The sequence below is a fragment of the Hyperolius riggenbachi genome, chromosome 6, assembly GCF_040937935.1.
Source record: "Hyperolius riggenbachi isolate aHypRig1 chromosome 6, aHypRig1.pri, whole genome shotgun sequence".
NCBI classification, from domain to species: domain Eukaryota; kingdom Metazoa; phylum Chordata; class Amphibia; order Anura; family Hyperoliidae; genus Hyperolius; species Hyperolius riggenbachi.
This window is the reverse complement of record NC_090651.1, coordinates 288,790,798-288,813,345: the sequence shown is the minus strand read 5'-3', so window position 1 is coordinate 288,813,345 and position 22,548 is coordinate 288,790,798. Positions and strand designations below refer to the sequence as shown.

At 41.9% G+C, this 22,548-nt stretch overlaps 1 protein-coding gene across 2 annotated transcripts in view; it reads right to left on the bottom strand.

Moving 5' to 3' along the window:
• The window catches only part of GRIK4 (glutamate ionotropic receptor kainate type subunit 4), a 531,391-nt gene that overhangs the window by 113,923 nt on the left and 394,920 nt on the right, over positions 1–22,548 (bottom strand). Inside the window, exon 8 of one of the 2 annotated variants that reach the window (XM_068241000.1) lies at positions 15,596–15,757. In XM_068241000.1, coding sequence (XP_068097101.1) covers positions 15,596–15,757 — 162 coding nt within the window. The remainder of the gene's footprint in view (positions 1–15,595; positions 15,758–22,548) is intronic. The other variant, XM_068241001.1, reaches the window with a different exon arrangement.

The window sequence follows — 22,548 nt, the reverse complement described above, 5'->3', positions numbered from 1 at the left end:
ACAGCGGATTTTAAGATAATGGCTCAAGCCTTATCAGAAGGTAAAACTCCTTTCCAACTGACACTTGACAAGGAGAGATTTATCGATTTTCCTGGGGAAGGATCTTTTGCATGTAGGCAACAAGATGTCTGGGTAAACAGGTGGAAAGGGTGTGACAATTCTTTATGCACCGCTACTTCCTTAGTTCCTACCGATGGAAAAACCCAGGAAGTTTTTCCAGTAGTATCACTGGGAACACCTGTTTCCTCCTTATATGTCTTACACCATGACCTGAGAGGTCAACATTTTTTGGTGCTAGATGGAGAGGTGAAACAAGTAGACTTGTCGTCATGCTGGCAATTCTCATAGAAGTACCTATGTTTGCCGGGGCAAGTCAGATGGAGTGAGGAAGCATGCTGGCTCAATAGCACAGAATGCGCAGCTGCCATTCAAAAGATCCATCCTAAAACCAAACCAATATCTCAGGTGGCTGAAGGAAAAGTTTGTTTTTTAAACAGGATGTCTACGTCCACATTCATTGTACATTTTCATAATTGTTCCGACAAGGTTTATCTCCCAAGAGGAACTTAATGTGTGAGCGGAGATCGCATAAAATTCAAAGCTCCACAGAAAGTGCCCATCCTGAGAGATAACACGCCATGGAACAAATGGGTACAGGTTTTGACACAAGACCACACTTTGTTACAACGGTTAAACAAACAGAACACTAAACTAGAGGTGATATTTCACCATGATTAAGGTGATCTTAGAGGTTGAACACAAATATAATCAGGTGAGTTCCAGTCTGACCTGGTGGAAAAGGTTTCTGGCGATGTTCCAGGGACACTTGGACTGGGCCTCTGCAGTTCAAAACTTATTTCTACACCCACTGATTGTAATGATGGGGATTACAATCTTGGGCATCATTACACAGGTGAGTTTGTATGTGAAATTACGCAAACAAATCAACATGGTTAAGAGATTGGTGTCAGTTAAACAATCTCATAAGCCAATATTTCAAAGCTAAGCAACATACAAGGTTAGGTGTATAGCTTTCAGCAGTACCTATGAAGATGGAGCTGATTGTTTAAAGGCGTTTTTTTTAGAAGACACCTGGCACTGCTCCGTTGCTTAACAGACAAACAAGTTTCACTTTTCCATGAACATGCAAGTTTGTAAGGGATACGCATGTGATGCAAATGTTGAGAGTTTGGTCAATAGGGGCCTAGAAGTAGAGCATCCCCATAGAGCCTGGTTAAAAGGAGGCCAAGAGGTCTTGCTCTCACTCCCAGGGATAACCACCTAGAGCAGAGAAAGTGTGTGAGCACAAGCATCGAAAAGTGAAACAAAGAAAAGTATCATGGGTACTGTCTGAACTAGAAGAAGGGATCTGCAGATCAAGCCTTTTCAGGGGGGCTGTTAGAATTTAAGTATGATATGCTTGAATTTGTAGGCCTCAGTTACTTTAACTGAGTTTAGTTAAAATACTTGACTTGAAGAGAGTCTCGCTTTAAGGAGCATTTCTGGAAGCACTGTGGAACATGGTCTTGTCTGAGGCACAAGGCCAGCCCAGAGTGCTTATCTGTCCCCGATGTACAGACTGCCTGGCGACTTTACTGTAAACATCAAGTGTTTTCATATTTCCTAAAGGTAAACAATAGCCAGGGAACATTTTCCCCCGTTTCTGGGAATAAGGGAGAAAACGCCATATTTGGCGTGTCCCCTAGGAGCAGGCGCAGATAGGGTCAGCCATTACATGCTATTATCAGCCAATTGCATGTGATGGGTACTGGATCATCCCTGCGGGATGATGTCACATTTAACTCTTTAGAGGTTGGAATAAGAATAGTCAGCATGGGCTCCCGAGGCACTGCTCTCTAGTTCTGCTGACTTCCTTCATGTAACTTTCCGTAACTGTATGCTGTATATATGCCTAAATGCAACTAGCATAGATGTAACAAAGAGAAAGCCGCCTGATCTAGTCACTACGGATAGATCATGTCTGCATGGAATGCATAAGATTCTACAGACCGTTTGCTTTGCCGAGGTAATGAAGATATAAGAAGATGTAATGAAGATATAAGATTGCTACTGAACACATCTGTATATTTGTTTTACAAATAAACTCTTGGACCTTTGACGACGTCTAAGAAGTTCTATCTCCTATGTTGTTTGCTGTGATGAGTGTCAAGTTATCACACTTCCTGTTATATGGTGCCGAACGGTAGTGTTGTTGCCCATAGCAACCAACAAATATTTATTACACTCTACCAACAAGGTAACCGAGAACAAGTCAATGTAAATTTTTTTAGCAAACACACAAACTCACCTACGCACACAACAAAACAAGAATGCAGCTGCTCCTGAACAATGAACCAAGATTTGATAAATTTGACAGCAAAAGAAGGCAGTTTGTTCACAGAAGGCCTGAAGAGTGGTAAAGGGATGCGTGTCTGCAGATATCAGTTTCCTCAGGGCTGATACTTATTCACCATGCAATACCATCAGGATGGCACCTGATTGGTCCCAAATTCATTCTTCAGGTGGACAATGACTCCAAGCATACAGCCAAAGCCATTAAGAACTATCTCTCATCAAAATCAAACAAACAAACAAAAAAGTCCTGAAAGAGAGGATATAGACCGCACAAGGTCCTAATTTAAACTTCACGTAATCTGTTTGAGATAACATAAGGGAAAAACAACTGACACAGTCAAAAATTAGCAGAAGAATTGTATTAGGTCCCCTACATATGTGGAACAAACTACCTGCTAAGTTCCTTAAAAAACAACAACTAAAGCCTGCCATACACTGGTCGATTGCCACCAGATCGTCCAGCAGATAGATCCCTCTGTGATCGAACAGGTAATATATTGCCGCTAGTGTCGATCATTCGGTCAGCGTTTGCGCAACGATTTCACAGCAGATTCGATTACAGTGATCGAATCTGCTGTATATCAGCGGGAAAATTGTTAAGTGTATGGGCCCGTTAAGTGTTTGTAGGTGAATTGATGTACTGTAGTTTTGAAGGCAAAGTTTAATCAAACCTAATATTGTTACTTTTCTACTTATATACTTTGTTGGTTCCTTATTGATATATAAGAACATTACCGTATTTTAAAAAATATTTACAGCATATTTTCACAAGTGCCTAAAACTCTTTGCTTTGTACTACAGTAAATATAAATGGTATATGTTTATGTACCGTACATTGTGTGTGCATGTATAATTTTGAAGTGGATACAGGATCTGAAAGCAGACCACAGAAATCTCCCAGAGCAAGAGGCAGTCACCATGATAGTTGCAAAAATACAGCAGGTGAAGATCATAAAGAGGTTGCATAACACCTGGCCCTGACATGATTCATACCTACTTTCTAAACAGCTGTGCATGAACACTTAGCAACACAGGAACCTGAGAACCTGTGTTGACTACAGGAAAGCCTACAACTCAATGCCACACATGGATCTGTAAATGCCTGGTGCAGTATAATGTCATCACTGAGAACCCCCCTGAAGAATTCAGTGGGACAATGAGAGACAGAACTGTAAGCTAGAACAACTAGCAGAAGTGGCCAACAAATGTGGCATATGCTAAGTTAATGCACTGCCCACACTATTGCTCAGCATGGGCTTGAATTTCCTCAGCCAAATAATGACAACTGGATACACATACAAATTCAAGAAGGGAACTACCATCTGTTACCTAGTATACTTGGATGACATCAAGCTGTATGCTAAGAGCAAACTTGACATCAATTCACAAATCCACCTGTCATAAATTTACAGTGAAGACACTGGCATTTCACTCACATTAGAGAAGTGTGCCTGGATGATAGTAAAATGACGGGTGGTTGTCAAGACTAACAGTGTGGAGCTACCGGCAGGACACATAGCTGACATACAGACCAGCTGCAAATACCTTGTTATCCCACAGTCACATGGAAACCATGATGAGGAGGCAAGGAAGACAGGCAGCAATATATTCAAGTACCATCAAAGGGTAAAACAGGTCCTGAAGCACCAGCTCCATAGGTAGAACATGATACACACCATGAAAATGTACACCCTGCCAGGCATTAGGTACAAGACCCTGATGACGCAGGGAAATCCACCATTGGCAAGAAAGGGCTGGACCACAGCATTGAAGACCTGATCATACACAAAGCACAAGATCCATAGAATCAATGATCTACTGCACTAGACCAGTGATCTGCAAACTTGGCTCTACAGCTGTTCAGGAACTACAAGTCCCACAATGCATTTGTCTTCATGAATCATGACTGTAGCTGTCAGACTGCTGCAATGCATTGTGGGACTTGTAGTTCCTTAACAGCTGGAGAGCCAAGTTTGCAGATCACTGCACTAGACAGTATTCAAGGCGCAAGCTCTGCAGAGATGCCAGTGGCCACAGAGACAATTAAAGAGACTCTGCAACAAAAACAAAGTTCCCCTGGGGGTTACTCACCTCGGGAGGGGGTAGCCTCAGGGTCCCAATGAGGCTTCCCCCACTCCTGTAGCTGCAGGCAGTCCAGCGCTGGCTCCCCCGAAGAGTCCCAGAATCCTCCCTCGACAAACCTGACAAGCGCTGATTTATTTACCTCTCCTGGCTCCAGCAGGGGTGCTGTTGCGGCTTTCCGCACAGAGATAGGCGAAAATAGCTGATCTCCGTCGGGTCCGCTTTACTGGAGACTTGTGCCTGCGCAATAGAGTGGCCCGACGGAGATCGGCTATTTTCGCCTATCTCTTCGTGCAGAGAGCCGATCCTGCGCTGGAGCCAGGGAGGTAAATATTTACATCGCCGCCATTCCGGGAGGATTTTCGCCGCCACCGTGGGACTGAGGAGGACGGGGGAAGCCTCAATAGGATCTGGAGGCTTCCCCCACCCAAGGTGAGTAGCCCCCAGGGGAGGTTTTATTTATTGCAGGGTTTCTTTAAGCACATGGTGGCAGCATTTAAGATGCAACAAATGCTGTCATTGTGTACAAGAATATCCACACAGTATATGGGTTCAAACTTTTTTCTATCTGCCAGGATTGATTTGGTGTAATAAAGGTCTTGAAGGAAACCCAAGGTAAAAATAAACAGATAAGATAAACAATTGCATCTATACTCCTACCCCTCAAAGTTACTTTTTTAGTTTTAATTTCTTTTGAAAACTAAAAAATAGGTCTAATGTATTGACTGGCACAGACTTGCAGTGCTTCAGAAGCTAAAATATATAAACTACTGACCTTTTTTTATCTGCCCCCCCCCCCGCCCCCATGTTCAGAAGCTGCTCTCTTCCAGGTAAACGATTTATGGCTTTAATTCCTTACCCATGAGGATTATGCTATAGTATGACTAGAGAAACTTGCATACCTGAAAGTGTACCTCTTTCAGGCAGAAGAAAAGAAAATGAAAACAGCCTAGTTATTTGTACTTGGCACTGTACATATACATCTATCTCATCATGTTTCTTCAGGTACACTAACATATTTGACAGAGAATTATTTCCATTTTTGTCTGTCTTTGTATACATCATTACATTATGCAACCAAGCTTGGGTAGTACTGTCTGATACACATAAGACATGACAGTGCTTAGATTTCTCTTAAGTTGCCAAATACAGTCCCTCTAACACCAGCCACTATGCCGAGTGAGGTCAGTGCCCCTGATGTCCATTTCATTCCAATTCATTCCATGATATTTTCTTGTGTTCCCTTATTTGGGCTATATATGCTATTGCTGCTGCTTTTTTCACCCCCCAAATGCATACTTTTGTTGTCTTCTCATAGCAAAATAGCATACTCTTTGTACTAAGGTTTAATGATGCTTTCAATTGTAAATACACTGAATTCTCTTCATTGTCTTAACATTTGGACACATACTGTATGTACAAACAGCTTCTTCGGTTTCAAGTACAGAGAGATATTGATTCAAGTTTGTTTATTTGCAAATGTCACGATCCTAAAATCAATGTAACGTTGATTCTCAGTTTAACCACTTGAGGACCCAGCCTTTACCCGCCCTTAAGGACCAGCGCTGTTTTTTATGATCCGTGCTGGGTGGGCTCTACAGCCCCGAGCACGGATCAGGTTGCAGGCAGAGCGATCAGATCGCCCCCCTTTTTTTCCCCCTATGGGGATGATGTGCAGGGGGGGGGGTCTGATCGCTCCTGCCTGCTTGGGTGTTGCGGGGGGGGGGGGGGGCACCTGATTGGCCGGGGATCGCCGATCTGCCTTACGGCGCTGCTGTAGCAGCAGCGCCGTTCAATGTAAACAAAGGAGACAAATGTCTCCTGCGTTTACATTTAGTCTGCGAGCCGTGATCAGCGGCTCGCAGGCTATTCACGGAGACCCGCTCCGTGATTTAACAGGAAATGGCCGCTCACGCGAGCGGCCTTTCCTGATTAATTAGGGAGGCACCTGGCGACGCAGATGTGCGTCGCTGGTCTTCCAGCTACCACTTTGCCGCCGCACGGTATGAGTGTGCGGTCGGCAAGTGGTTAAAGAAAAGAAAGTCTAGGCAGCACCTTTGTTCTCAGTACAAACAATACTTGCCTTATGGTTGTGATACTCATATTTGCCAAATATGCTCATCTGTCCCTGTCCAGTGGGTTAAAGTGTACCTGAGGTGACATGTGACATGATGAGATAAACATGTGTATGTACAGTGAAAAACATATTCATAACTAGGCTATTTTACTTGTTTTATTTTGGTGCCTGAAATAGTTAATTTTTCATGCAAGGAAGTGACAGCTTCTGACTTGTTGGTACCTTGTCGGCTATATAGTAAACATCACTGGTAAGCTTCTTACAGCCATAAAAGTTTTCCTGGCACAATACAACTTCTGAGAGCAAAGGGAGATAAAATGCATGAACTTTTGACCTTTTTCCAACTCTGGGACACTTATTAGGCTGCTATTGAGCAGAGGCAACAAAACATTTAATCTACTTTGTAATGTTTTTAAATATGTAATAAAACCACGGGCGATCTAAAAAAAAGTAATTTTAGGAGTAGGAGGATACATTCAATTATTTATCTCATTGGTTTATTTTCACCTCAGGTTCACTTTAAGTGGCTTAAAGGGGCATGATAAATACCTGTCAGAAAAAAAAAAGTATTTTTCTGCATCTTTCTGTTCAAGGGCTAGAAAAACGGTCATCACTTTTTTCTCTCCCTGTCTCAGGACTGATTCTAAAGACTGCATTTTTGAAAGATAATTGTGCTCAGACACATCTGAAAAGTCCATCTGAATACACAGAAATTGTCTGTTTTGCAGAAAATATCCCATCTTTTAAAGGCTTTTAACAATAGCGTTGCATATTCAAAGGAACAAATCTTCGCAAACAAAAATAGGAAGAATAGAAGTCATGCAGGCTGAATGGAAATAAAAAAACCCTGAAACAAAAATGCAGGCAATAGAGTTTATACAATTTATCTCGCCAATCCTACAGATTGTTACCCTTGGGGTAGAGTCCTCATGTTAGAACTGGCAGTAGCTAAATTGTCAAAATATTGGTATAGCTTTTGGATGATAGTTTCTCTTTGCCTGATCCTTTAGAGAGGACAATGTAAGCAGTAAGCAAATGTTTCTATGATACTAAATATTCTCAGTATAATTTCTCTGTGTGATACTAAATTGTCTCAGTTTAAAGCAGCTATGGCCTCATTCTTTGTGCTATACTTTTGTGATTATACTAATCAACAGCACACATTCGAAGGGCCTGTACTCACTGGCTGCGTTGCGCTGTGTTTTTAAAATCGCATGCGTAAGGTCTTTTGAAAAATCATGAAAATCCTGATGGCTTGTACACAATGGTGTGATGTGATTTTTTTTTTATTTTCATGAAGGCTTTGCAATTAAAAATTGCATGCGATTTTAAATTGCAGTGCAACGCAGTCAGTGTGTACAGGGCCTAACAGTTGTATGGTTTATTGGTCAAGATAATACATTTATAGAAGCAAAGTGGGCGTAAACAATTAGGGACTCTTCTTTAGGCTGCTTTAACTTCTTAATGTCCGCCTTACGCCAATGGGCGTGAGCGGAGCAGCAGCCCCAGGACATCAGCGTGCAGCCCTGGGGGTGTGTTTTGCAGGAGATGCGCTTGCATGACAGAGCTCCACTCCGTCATCAGTCTCCCAGTGGCGATCGCCGCTAGGGACTGTTAGACACTGTACTGGGGACGGCTGTGTGACACGGCTGTCCCCTCTGGAGTTGCAAGAAGTGACCAGCTCTCATAGGCTGATGTCTATGAGAGCTGATCACTATGATTGGCTGGCGGGGGGAAGGATCCAGGGAATAAAAAAAAAACACATTTTTTATTAAAAATAAAAGAGATAAATATTTACAGATAAACAAACACCCCGGCAGCGATCAGAGCCCACCAATAGAAAGCTCTGTTGGTGGGCAGAAAGTGGGGGAGGGGGAATCATTTGTATGCTGAGTTGGACAATCCTGCAGCAGGGCCTTAAAGCTGCAGTGGCCTAATTAGGAAAAAATAGCCTGGTCACTAAAGGGGTGTAGGCTCAGGGTCCTCAAGTAGTTAAATTGCTCTTTTATTTGTCAATACATAATTTCATAGCAAAATCAGGTGGTTTTGCCGCTGAACGTCTGAGCTGAGGGCTGCTATAGCACTGATCTATAGTTCGCAAGGGTAATTCGGGGTTCCAGCAATCGCTGGACCCCAAATTATTTCTCCCTCCAAGTTGCTCCAACTCAGAGGGGTAATAGTATTTAATGCTGGTGGGAATAGGAGTGGCAGCAGCCCAACTCACTAGTGGCGTACTAACTCGTATACGTTTGTTCTGCTATGGACTTATGGATTGACAAAAGAGCAATTTCAAGCGACTTGAAAGAGACGCAATGGTGCTGAGTCCTTCACTGTTTACTATGCTGGAACTTGTGAGCTCTTTGGGAAAAGAGGTCTGAACCCATTGGCACGTCACACCTATTTGGATAGGCTTCTTGGCGCACGTCACGCGCTCTGTATCCCCTGAATTAGGCTCCGCTGTAGCACTAATGCTATAACCTGCAGTGGTAATTTGAGGTTCTGGCAATTGCCAAATTACTTTTAGTAATAGTAATTAATGCCACCTGGAATTTCTCCGGCAGCAGGGTGAGCCATCTTTCGGCTCACCCTGCGCCAAAGTGACTGGGCGGTGATGTGCCATATATGCCTTTTTGGTGGGTTCTGACTACCAACAAAATGGTGGATTGAATGCCTGAGTAGGCTTTGCAAACTTTACTACAGCCCTTTTCCTCCCCCAACTAGATGCAGCTGGTGGGCAAGTCAGGTGTGACCCTATGAAACCCAACGTAAGAAGAACAATAAATGCTAAATTGGGAAATGCTAAACTACATTTCCCAGCAAACTCATTATACCATTATATAGTAGAAAATGTGAACCCATCTAGAAGTTGCAGGAATATAAAGTTATGCATGCAAAGCTTGGTGCGTGGGTTTTCAGTATGATGAGAGATGGTTTAACCCTCATTTCTTCTGTACCCTTTAAATCCAAGATGTCAGGTATCCTTTAAGAAGGAATTAAGTTACCTTTTATTCATTCGTGAAATAGTAGGCAATTCTTGGCCAAACTGACAGCCTTGTAACAATACAATATATCAACAAACAAGGAGGGACTAAGTTCAGTTGCCTCACCAGGGACTGTTATGGCTCATACACACGGGGCACAACTGACGCCACAAACACGTGGCACGCGCATGTCTGGGCGACAGTTGCCCCATGTGTATGAGGTGCGCACCCCGATCTGTCGCCGGAGACAGCAGGTGCTGTGCGATTGAAAAGTTCAATCGCCGGCAACTTCTTTCTCCGCAACTGTCGCTAGTCTGACACGCGTTCTGCGTGTGCATGTGCGGACTAGCGACAGCTACCCACAGCCAGAAGGGAGCTTCCGGTGGGGGGAACGAAACTTTTGGCGACAGCTTCCGCCGCGTCTCTGCCCATTGGGCAGAGACGTGTAGACAGCTGTCGCTCAGGCGGAGCTGTCGGCGAGCTGTTGCGCACATGTCTCCTGTGTGCTAGCAACAGCAACAACGGTAGTCCATGTGTATGAAGCTTTACAATCTATTTTCTTGGCCAGGACAAAACCCTTTGTATTTTAGGGTACTGCTTATCAAAGACTCTATGAATACATCAGTGCACTCACTTGAGTCCTCAAATCCTTCTGCCAGGAGAGATGGATGATTTTAACTGAACAGCATGCTCTCAGATGGGCTCTGAACCAGCATTAGGGCCCTTTTCCACTTGCAATCGCTAGCGTTCACGCTGAACGCTAGCGATTGCTGAATCGCAATTACCGGCGATTCCCCGACGTTCGCCGCCGCGATTTTGCTATGCTATGCACTGCATAGCAAAATCACGGCAAATATCGCTCCGCCGCGCGTTCGCGTTCCTGACAAAAACTAATCGCGGTAGTGGAAATGACCTACCGCGATTCCTATGTTAAAAAGCAAACCGTAGCGATTGTAAAATCGCTAGCGGTTTGCGTTTTTGCGATTCAGCCAGCGCAAACGCGCTGGTGGAAAAGGGCCCTTAAACCTGAGGGCAAAAACAATCAATACCAAAGTACAAATATTCTGGAAAGAAAAACAAACAAAAATCAAGTGAGAGCCCACACATAGCATTACAGTAGCAAGAGCTTTTAAAATCACAAGCGCTTAGAAAAAGCTCTTGCAGTGTGAACCAGCCCTTTGGGACAGCTACATTGGAAGCAACAGATAGTGCATTTGTTCTTGGACAATTGTACTATGTACAGTGTATGTATGTGTTAATATGAATTTTAAATGTTACAGTTTTTTTTGCCATAGTGCCCCTTTTACCCTATTTATAAGTAGACATATGGCATTGTATACACTCTGCTCAACCTGGGCCGGAAGGAATAATTTGATATTATGCATTTTAAACACCAGATACTATAGTGTAACACCTATACTTTAATACAGCAATCTGCAATACAATCTGCAATACAAAGGTACTAGAACCAGTGGAGTAAGAAGGGGCATTCTAAAACTAGTAGTTTGGAAGAGTATACTCTATTTTTTCCTTACATAGTTAATTTACTTTCTGGTACAACTTTTTGCCATAAAATATTTACTTTTTTTTTTTCCTTCCCAATAACTGAAAAGTTCTATTTTTCATATTTTGAGGTATAATATACTGTCAGAAAGAAAGCCAATAATATTATATTCCTCAGTGCAGTATGTACTAGATGTTGCTATGATTGGATATGCTAATGCAGTAAAAGCAAATATTGTGATGAGTCTTTCAAAGACAGTTGTATTATCATTACCATAATGAGCAATATGCCTGCAGCACGTTAGTCATTATGATAGGTGTTGCTTGCCACAATTGGATTTGTCTGTTTTTATAGGTGTTGGTATTTTTCAGGGTTTTCTTATAAAACGTGATGTTCATTATTGTAAAGGTCACACTTTGCTGTAAAAACTTTTCTTCTTGTTCTTCATGATGTTTTGATACAAGAGATTCCTGAGGGTATACAACTCCCCTAGGGGCTAGATTGATATTGTCTGTGTACTACAAATTCCTCCACAAATGATTCTGATCCAAAATAATACTTACCTATTTTTTACAGCTCTTCAGACTTTAGAAAACCATAAACTTATTGAGCAGTTAAGTTTATCTTAAAACAAAAATCTTTAGCGAAAGACCTGTCCATTCACTGGCCATGCTAAATTAAAGATGTAAAGTCTTAAAAGCTTTGTATGTATGAACATGCACCATGTTTCTTCAAAAATAAGACCTACCCTGTAGGTGCCCTAGTGTTACTTTTCTGTATTTTTCCAGATTTTCAAAATATAAGCGCTACCCCAAAGATAAGCCCTAGTCAGCATTCATAGTACAATATATTAGAGTATTGTTGCTACTTCTGGACGCTAGTGAGGTTCGACACTGATTAAACCAGCAGATCTGTGTGGGTGAGATATTTTTGTGAAATTTGCTGCTTTTTCAATGTACATATCCAGAACCTATTCGTAAATACCTCTGGGCTATTTTTTTTCCAGAACTATTATTGACATCTGGTGCACCAAAAGGGCGGTATATAAATGTGTTTGCTTTCCTAATTGTTTCCTTTCCTTGGTAAAGTGTCTGTCCTTTCTTTACAGTCTCTCCACATCGTGGACACAACATGTAGATACAAAGACTGAACTTCCACTTCACATAAAAAGTATGCGATGGGCCTCTGAGGAAGCGGCTGTTGGCCGCGAAACACGTGTCAGACTATCTTTTTATGTGAAGTGGAAGTTCGGTCTTTGTATCTACATGTTGTGTCCATGATTTGGAGAGACTGTAAAGAAAGAATAAATCATAAGAAAAAGCATTGGTTCTAAAAAAAAAAACCATTGTTATGATTGTCTGTACTTTAATTTGTTGATATATTAGGGTTGAACCACACTATAATCTTTTATTTTGTCTATGAGAAAGTGTCTGTCCTGCTGCATTGCTTATTTCTTTACATGTAGGCTGACTGGACACTATGCTTAAATAAATGTTGACTTTTTATACTAGAATAAAATATATATAGTAGTTAATGAAAAAAAAGACCATCCTGAAAAAAAATCCCTAATGCATTGAAGCATCTTTTGGAGCAAAAATTAAGACCCTGGGCCATATGCAATTCACTATTTCACCTGAGTTTTCTCCTAGAAGATCATGTTTCACCTTCGATTTAAAATAACTTTCCAGCAGTTTTCAACTAAAAAAGTACCGAAAAGTAGGTGAAAAGGTACTGTAAAATTTAGTTTGAGTATTTGTTTGCTTGCTGGGGGTGTAAAGGCTTTTTATTTACAAGTTGTGAAAATATCACCTAGGAGAAAACTCAGGTGAAAAAGTGAATTGCATATGGCCCTGTCTTATTTTGGGCAAACAGGGTAAGTATGTATGAATGTGCTGCCCAAAAAGTCATAGAATGCATCGCACTACTTGTGAAATGTTCTGTAGCACCATATTAAATGTATATTAAGCATTAATTATTGATATGGATTTTATAACATTATGTGCCTCTTGGAGGAGACTTATGTAAATGAAGGAACTCTCTTACTAGTTACATTAATGAACTGCTATCATTTGCCCTTCAGGATGGAGGATGGAAGAAATATTCAACTGCAAGGCTGAAATAAAGGAATTAACTGATTTTTTTTTTCAGTAGACACATGTAATATCTTATTCCTTTTTGTCAAAGGACTGCTTCAGCAAATTTTCATATTTTATTGGTGCCTTACATGGAGAATTATATGTAAAATAGTAAAAATACACTCAAGTCATCTGATTACATACAATTGTGCACCTTTTATGTACATAGTTTTGCATGTCATTATTATTTCTTCTTTTATATGATCGTATCCTTGTTCTGAAGTTTTTATGGCTAACACAGTAGAAAACTGTTACTGTTGGAAACATCTGCATACATTACCTAGTCAGGGATCTGCCCCAGGTATACTCATATCTGCTGGACTTTTGCATATGTCAGGTTAGGTTAATCAATGCACTGACCAATTTTAAATGCATTACTATTTTAAAGAGACTTCTCACGGAAACTGAAATTGTTGCTTTGTGTGTATTCTGTGTAGTTCTATTCTATGTAGTATTGTCATTTTATTGAATGAGGTGAACATGGAAACTGCTATTAACATACGCTTAAAAAGTGTTGCAGCCAGCAGATGGACCACATCACTTGCTGGTAATAGAATGGCAATGATGCTTAATGTTGCGACTCATTTGCCCTGAAGAAGGGACTGTCGTGGCCTGAAATATCGACTTGTGTAGGCAGCACTTGTGAAAGTGCCAATCTCTTTGTGTTTCTTATGGATTAACAAGGGGGTGTTGTCAATAACACTAAACACCAGACTAGAGCTCTCCACTCACTAATATTTGACCTAAACAAAGGGTGTGCAGGTAATACCTTTTCACTGTGAGCATTCTTCTTCAGGGACAGTAACTAACAATATGGAAGGCAGGTGATCAGTGCAAGCAGCAATGGCAGCCTCCATACTGGCCTCACCTTATGTTTCCTTTAAACCAGGGGTCCCCAAACTTTATCGGCCAAGGGCCGGGTCAGCATACGTCAGACTGCTGGGATATACATAAAATTATGTTGAAAAACATTCCATTGAATCTAGGTATTGATTTCCCTGAATCATGCCAGGAGGAGAACTCCCAGCAGCAGCCATTCAGTCATGCGGCGTCCGATGAACGTCTTTGTGCACCAGACAGTGAAGCATACCCAGGTGACAACGTGCCGTCCAGTTGGACAGCAGTGTCACCTGATGCAGAATTGGATTGGAAGCCAGCGAATTACTGCTCACTGGCTTCCACAGTATGTGGATGGGTGGTGCCAGCACTGCTATTTTATATGCAGGTCGCCAATATTTAAAGGTGCAGTGGGCCGCATCTATAAGTTATGCATTGTGTTTGGGGGCCAGTGAAAAAGCCTTGGGGGGCCGCATTCGGCCTGCAGGCCTTAGTTTGAGGACCACTGTTTTAAACTATGTACTGTACATGAACAATATATAGCATCTTTGGGGTATTTTCAATAAATGTGTATATCTATATATTTACAGTCCTTGGTGTCTGCTTTAACGGAGGCGAGTCCACCACTTCCTCCCAGCAATTTTTTAAAAATTTTATGTACTTTTATCCTTCTGGCGCCTCTGTTCACCTACCAATATATTTGAGTCCACCCCAGGTGGAGGGGTGATCTACCCCCTTTCTTCCTATCTACAGAGAGCGACTTCTTAATCCTGAGTGAGGACAGGTCTAATCTCCTCACCTGCCTAATGAGTGGTTACCTAGGTGGTAACCCGTGTTTGTGAGTATTACCATCTCACTGTTTCATTTATCCAATCAATTTTGACATACTACACCATATTGGGCTCTCGATTTCTCTTCAACTTTATGAACAATATTCAGGTCATTCTGCAGTATTATATTTTAGCATAACAATAGGAATAAATGGGTTCTTTATGAGAACCATTGTTTTAGTTTTTTTTTAATAATTGGACTTCCAACTACCAAGTACTACAAATAAGATAACAGAAGTAGTGTTGTGAAGAAGAGATATGCTGGAGAAGGTACCCTCTGAATGTTCTCAAATCTGTAGAAATACATTCAAACTATAGCAGAACCATATGGTTATCCATTTTAGACTTACATACGTTAACTGAAACCAATTTGGATATATGGATAAACTGTATATTTCAATAGCACTCACTAATGAGGAAGATGTACAGTATCATTTCAGTATGGTTTCCACCTTACATGGCATTAAAACGGACCTGAACTCAGAACTTTCTCTCTGCACTAAAAAATAAGCAACAGCCTAATAACCTTTAAAGAAAAACATTTCTGTTTTACAGCCTACAGAACTCCTGCAATAAATCTGCAGTGTCTCTACTTCCTGTTTTCATGGAAGCAGACAAAGGGTTAACATCCTGTGTTTACACTTGTGATTTCCTGAAGATGAGGGGGGATTAGACAGGCTCTTCTCTCTAAAAACACACAGGGTGCATTTCTCTGTTTTCCTTGTGTCCTATGCAAGAGTTCAAGTCCACTTTAGATCAGTAAACATGGAATGTGTGAGCCAGGCGCTACTTACTGCTGGTCCGGTGAAAGGGCTGTGATCACAGTTCTCTTCCCAGGACTGCTGGAGTATCTGTGTGAATTCCTGAAAGTAGCTGTGTGAGTGATTGAACATAGAAAAACTCAGGATGTTCACCCGTTCATCCAGCGGGCTGTCGAAGCGCTGCAGAGAAAATTCCTGATTGAAGAACATGTCAGGGTTAATTTCCAGTTCCTGCACTACATCAACAGCAAGAATGAACATTTTCATGGTAGCGATGAGATGTTAGAGATGCGCTCGCACACACAGTGTTAATTACCCTGAATTAGCTAAACTGCGGGTGTATCTGTGCGAGTCGTAAACTATAGAAGAGCTTAAGTGAAGACAAAGGGACATATAATAAGAGTAATTATGGGCACTAAGTAGCACTTAGAATCCAATTTATTTAGAGTAGTCAGAAAAATGTAAATGATTTCTGGCTGGCTGCTAAAGGTTAGTACACTGTGTAGATTGTTTATCTGCTTTCGTAAATGAAGGCCAAAACATTTCTTAAGAGAAAGCCAAAACATCTTAAGAAAAGCTGTTTTGCTTTTCTGTAAATTGTATTTCATTACTTTATTGGAAGGTTTACAAGATTAGAAACTGATGTGTTATTATTTACTTCTACTTTTTTGCAAACAACAATTTAACTGCTTCCTGACCACGGTAATTGAAATCTATGTCCTGTTTGGCGCCTGTTATTCCTGCCAGGTTGTAGGTTTTAATTACTATGCCACGCGCTCCCGCAGCTATCGCCAATCTCACCACTTGCTCTGCTGTTGGTAAGACAGCAGAGCTCCATAAGCCAGAGGGAAGCCGATTTCATTGGCTCCTGACCTTGTGATCACTGTGATTGGCTCACTGTGATCACAGGGTCATGATCCAATGAAATTGGCCCCTGACTATCTCATACCGACAGCAGAGCGAGTGGGCTGCAATGATGGGAGAGCAGCGCGAATGGGGAGAGAGACAGGTCTGTGCAGCATGACGTCGGTAAACCCCCTTTTTCTACCAGGAAGGTCTCTAAGGGGCCAGAGACTTCTGGTGCTTAATGTAAACCTGAGATGTTGTAATAAAAAGATTTGATACTTTCCCAGGACAGCAAAGGGCCCATCGAGGCTCATGGGGCTGGAGGAAGCCCTGGGTAAGTATCAAATCTTTTTATTACGATATCTCAGGTACACTTCAAGTGGTTAATACCATATTTTGGCACAAGACTCTGTTTACAGAGTTAAGTGTATTTTTAAGAAAGCAGAGCTTACTCTGCATGCCAAAATTCACCACTCCAAGGCTTAGGATATATAAGTGATTTTAATTGCTTGATAGAAAGAGATGAAACTTTGTGTAGTCAGCAACTTGATTCCCCACGTTCAGTGGTTTTCATTGGTTAAGGGTTGAATTTGACCAGGGCAAACATTGTTTATACATCCATAGCCTTAAGCCTCATAAACATGCTTGATGGTTCTTAGCTGGGGAAGCTATAAAGGGCCATCTCTGCTGAGAACACATATTGCATACCCTGGCTCCAGATTCCATCTCTCCCAAGCAGCAGCCAAGTTTATTGTTCTCCTTTCTTATCCTTTCTGCTCTATGCTGCTTCGTCATTCCCTGCATGTCATCCATCCAAACCCCTCCATAGCAACAGAAGGCATTGTTACCCTACAGGTTTGTGACCCGTCTGTACAGAACTCTGCATTGAATTGTTGACCCAGGGATAGAGTTCCGACCCCTGCAGGTGTCAGTGGTTGGGCACGTGTACATATATTTATGCTAAAATAGACAGTATTGGAATCTTCTGCTTTGCTAATCTCATAGCAGCAGGGCTGTAAAACCTCATTGCAGATAGTTTAATGATTTACTCTTAGGTGCCACCTGCTGGCAACAAGTCTTACCTCAGATAGTTTTCTATGTAATATTTTATTTAAAAAAATAGTATAGGACATTATGAGTAAATATTAATTCAAAGAAACATAAAAAAGGACAAGATAGGCAGAAATCTCAGATGTATAGCATAGGGTAAAACCTCTTTCACTAAAAAGTAATCTAAAAATTGTAACGGTTATGGTAAATGTAGTCACAGCTCTTGACGCAAATTTAGAGGACAATTATTATTGAAACTTTGTAGGTCATTATGTTGGATGATGTCAATAAACATAATGACATCATCCAAGGCCAGGGATATATGGGTGATTTCAATTGCTTGAGAGAAAGTGCTTAAACTTTGTGTAGTCAGATACTTGATTTTCCACTTTCAGTGGTTTTCATTGGTTAAGGGTTGAATTTGAGCAGAGAAAACATTGTTTATACAGCCATAGCCTTAAAGCGGACCCAAACCAAACATTTTTTTAATTCAAAATATTTAGTTGCAACACTCTGACACATACAAAGATAAATAAACACTTCTTCAAGCCTATGAGCATTTCAGTGCCTGCTTTTCACCCTTCTCTGTTCTTAACTAGGGTTATGCAGGTGGCAGCCATTAGCAATTCCTTCTTTGCCTGACACCTGCTACTCACCAGTTTGCCAGTTTCTGTCCCGGCAAAATGAAAGGAAGGGAGGGATTTTTCCATTATATGTAAAATATTTTATATTTGTCATCATGCAGCTGAAAAAAGGCTGCTATTTATTATTATCATTTAGAAAATATATTTTATTTCTGAAATCTTGTATTTTTAGTTTGGGTCCACTTTAAGCCTTGTAAACATGCTTGATGGTTCTTAGCTGTGGAAGCTATAAAGGGACATCTCTGCTGAGAACATAGATTGCATACCCTTGCCCCAGATCAGAGGTCAACAGGACTATATGTTCAAATTTTGTGAGATTGGGCACATTTTCCCCATCCAGTAAGTAGAGTTTGGCCGAACGGTTCGCCTGCGAACGGTTCCATGCGAACTTCCGTGGTTCGCGTTCGCGTCCCGCAGGCGAATCTTTGCGGAAGTTCGGTTTGCCCCATAATGCACCATGGAGGGTCAACTTTGACCCTCTACATCACAGTCAGCAGGCCCAGTGTAGCCAATTAGGCTACACTAGCCCCTGGAGCCACTCCCCCCTACTAAAAGGCAGGCAGCGGCGACCATTACGGTCACTCGTGTGCCTGCATTAGTGAGAGTAGGGCGAGCTGCTGCACACTCTCTCTCATAGGGAAAGATTAGTTAGGCTTAGCTTGTCCCTGGCTGCATACCTGTTCTGTGAACCCACCACTGCATACCTGTTCTGTGAACCCACCACTGCATACCTGTTCTGTGAACCCACCACTGCATACCTGTACTGTGAACCCACCACTGCATACCTGTTCAGTGAACCCACCACTGCATACCTGTTCTGTGAACACACCACTGCATACCTGTTCTGTGAACCCACCACTGCATACCTGTTCAGTGAACCCGCCACTGCATACCTGTTCTGTGAACCCACCACTGCATACCTGTTCTGTGAACCCACCACTGCATACCTGTTCTGTGAACCTACCACTGCATACCTGTTCTGTGAACCCACCACTGCATACCTGTACTGTGAACCCACCACTGCATACCTGTACTGTGAACCCACCACTGCATACCTGTTCAGTGAACCCACCACTGCATACCTGTTCTGTGAACCCACCACTGCATACCTGTTCTGTGAACCCACCACTGCATACCTGTTCTGTGAACCCACCACTGCATACCTGTTCTGTGAACCCACCACTGCATACCTGTACTGTGAACCCACCACTGCATACCTGTACTGTGAACCCACCACTGCATACCTGTTCAGTGAACCCACCACTGCATACTTGTTCTGTGAACCTACCACTGCATACCTGTTCTGTGAACCCACCACTGCATACCTGTTCAGTGAACCCGCCACTGCATACCTGTTCTGTGAACCCACCACTGCATACCTGTTCTGTGAACCCACCACTGCATACCTGTTCTGTGAACCCACCACTGCATACCTGTTCTGAGAACCCACCACTGCATACCTGTACTGTGAACCCACCACTGCATACCTGTTCTGTGAACCCACCACTGCATACCTGTACTGTGAACCCACCACTGCATACCTGTTCAGTGAACCTGCCACTGCATACCTGTACTGTTCAGTGAACCCACCACAGTATACCTGTTCTGTTCAGTGAACCCGTCACTGCATACCTGTATTGTTCAGTGAACCCGCCACTGTATACCTGTTCTGTTCAGTGAACCCGCCACTGCATACCTGTTCTGTTCAGTGAACCCACTACTGCATACCTGTTCTGTTCAGTGAACCCGGCACTGCATACCTGTTCTGTTCAGTGAACCCGCCACTGTATACCTGTTCTGTTCAGTGAACCCGCCACTGCATACCTGTTCTGTTCAGTGAACAGTTTGGTGTGTCAGTGTGAAGCAGTACCTTAATTACACTCCCTGATTGATGTATACACATGCAAGATGTTTTAAAGCACTTTAGGCCTGTCATTTAGCATTCAATATGATTTCTGCCCTTAAAACGCTGCTTTGCATCAAATCCAGATTTTTCCCGGGGACTTTTGGCGTGTATCCCACTCCGCCATGCCCCCCTCCAGGTGTTAGACCCCTTGAAACATCTTTTCCATCACTTTTGTGGCCAGCATAATTTTTTTTTTTCAAAGTTCGCATCCCCATTGAAGTCTATTGCGGTTCGCGAACTTTAACGCGAACCGAACCTTCCGCGGAAGTTCGCGAACCCGGTTTGCGAACCTAAAATCGGAGGTTCGGCCCAACTCTACCAGTAAGGCAGATCTATGAAATAGACAAAAGAGGAGATGCTTTGTTCTATAATTATGTGATGGTGTCTATAAACATAATGGCATCATCCCAAAAGCTTTGAATTTGGGGACACAACCACAACATATGATTTAGATCAGGGGATGGGTCTTGACATTTAGTCGGGTCATGCCGATAAGGGCCCTTAATGTATGCCCTGTAAATAATCTTCAACTGCATTTCTTCCCAGTCCTCGCTACTTTTCCTAACTGCCATTCATCCTTCCTTTGCAAAGGTCTCCATATCTTCTAGTGAAACATTGCCCAGGCTGGCTAATTTCAAAAATTGTGTTTTCCGTGCAGCCCGTTGTGGGCCAAATTCACGAATTAAGGAATAGAGCCATGACAATGACTGCTTGTCCCTAGGGCTGGCTAGGAGGTCATCAAATTGTGGATTGAAAGCCAAAGGTTTGTCAACCCCAAAGATACCACAGACATAGCTTTGTACTTGTCTATAATAAAACCTCTCCGAATATTTTTCTGCAGAACCACCTCTGAGAAAAACAGGAGTTTACCCTGCCCATTCAGGAGATCACCCATATTAGAAACTCCCAATTCATGCCATAACTGAAAGGCCTTAGGCAAGATACCAGGTTGGAAATCAGGGTGATTCAGGAAAGGCATTAGCCAATTAGACAATAGCCCAGGTAAACAACATTTTTTTCCTAATTTCACGCTATGGCTTTATAGTGTCTCGTCATTGGCCTTCTTATGTTAATAATATCTTCCCCCCAAAAAAATCAACGTTTTCTTAATCAAGTAAATGTGTATATCAAACTTACTGAACACATACACTCACCGCTTGTCTGCCGAGCCGCCTGATCACCCCCACAGCACAAAGGATCCAGTGCCTCCTGGTCCACCGTACGCTCCCAGGCATCTGGGACTATTAATGGGGACTCCCTGACCCGCCTCCATCCATGCCCGGCTTCATACTGACAGCGTGAGGGCTTTTTGGGTGAGCAAGACTGTACAAACTGCTGGGTCTTATTTGAAAGCATTGGCTTTGTCATCATGCCTTCCTGCTATTGGCTTTATTCTTCCATTCAAAGCATTGAGACTGTTATTGTTATTGAGTCCACAGATATGTGCTATTGATTTACACAGGACAGAACTGCTTTTATGCTCTACCTGCATGCCTGCTTCTTCGCTGATGCTGATATTGCTACACTGCTTGCATGGCAAGTGTCTGCTGGGACATCAAGGAAGCATTATTGCACTGCTTAACACTGCATGCAGTCACGGCTGTTTTTGATCTTTCTGGAACTGCAATTTACCTGCTTCCATTTTCTACTATCTGGGCTTAGAAGCAGTATATGAATCATACATGGTCTCATATGGACTTGCTCATTGGTATTAAAGCCTCTATCAATGGATCCAGGGGGTGACATTACTAAGGCCTTGCTTCCTTTATAGATGTATGTGACTGGTGCACTGTATATTTTTGGATGGTCTGTGAATTAGAGGGGACAGTTGAGGTTGGGTGCTGTGGGTTTAGTGATTAGGATTAATGTCTGGGCAGTTTTAATGAAACTTCTTTATTAATAAAATGTATACAGTTTTTTCATAATTATCATTGTTTCTTTTTGATTTTTTTGGTTCATATCATCCACTATCTATTTCCCTTTTTATTGGTTTTGTCTTACTGAACACATACAATTTTATTTTTCCTCTGCAGAGAAGGAAATATTATGCGTCAGTAGAAGATGGGGAATGAGATGCTAATAATTTCAACCTGTTGCTAATGCATGTTAATTATATGTACGTTTATGCAATTTGGACCCAAATCATCAGCTTTTTTAAGCTGAAAAATAAATTTGCATAAAACTAATACAATATTTACATAAACCTAAAATTATTAGCATTTCATTGACCATTCCTGTTCAGAAACTATTTGGTCTACCATTTTTAATGCTGTAATATCCCCATGTAATTAGTTTAATTTTGTAATTTCTCGTCTATCCATTGTGCAGTGGTGTGAAACATGTTGGCGCATTATAAATAAAGTTAATAAAATCATTATAAAATCAGCTACCAAATACAAGCTTTGCAGCCAGGGTTGGGTCAAAAGACCTCAAGGTTGCCCATCTGCCATGTGCTCTGTCAGAGGAAGTGTAAGAGATCTTGTTCTAGATATGTAAAATAGCTCAGGTTCAGTCTATTCTCTTCTTGACACTTTTACTGA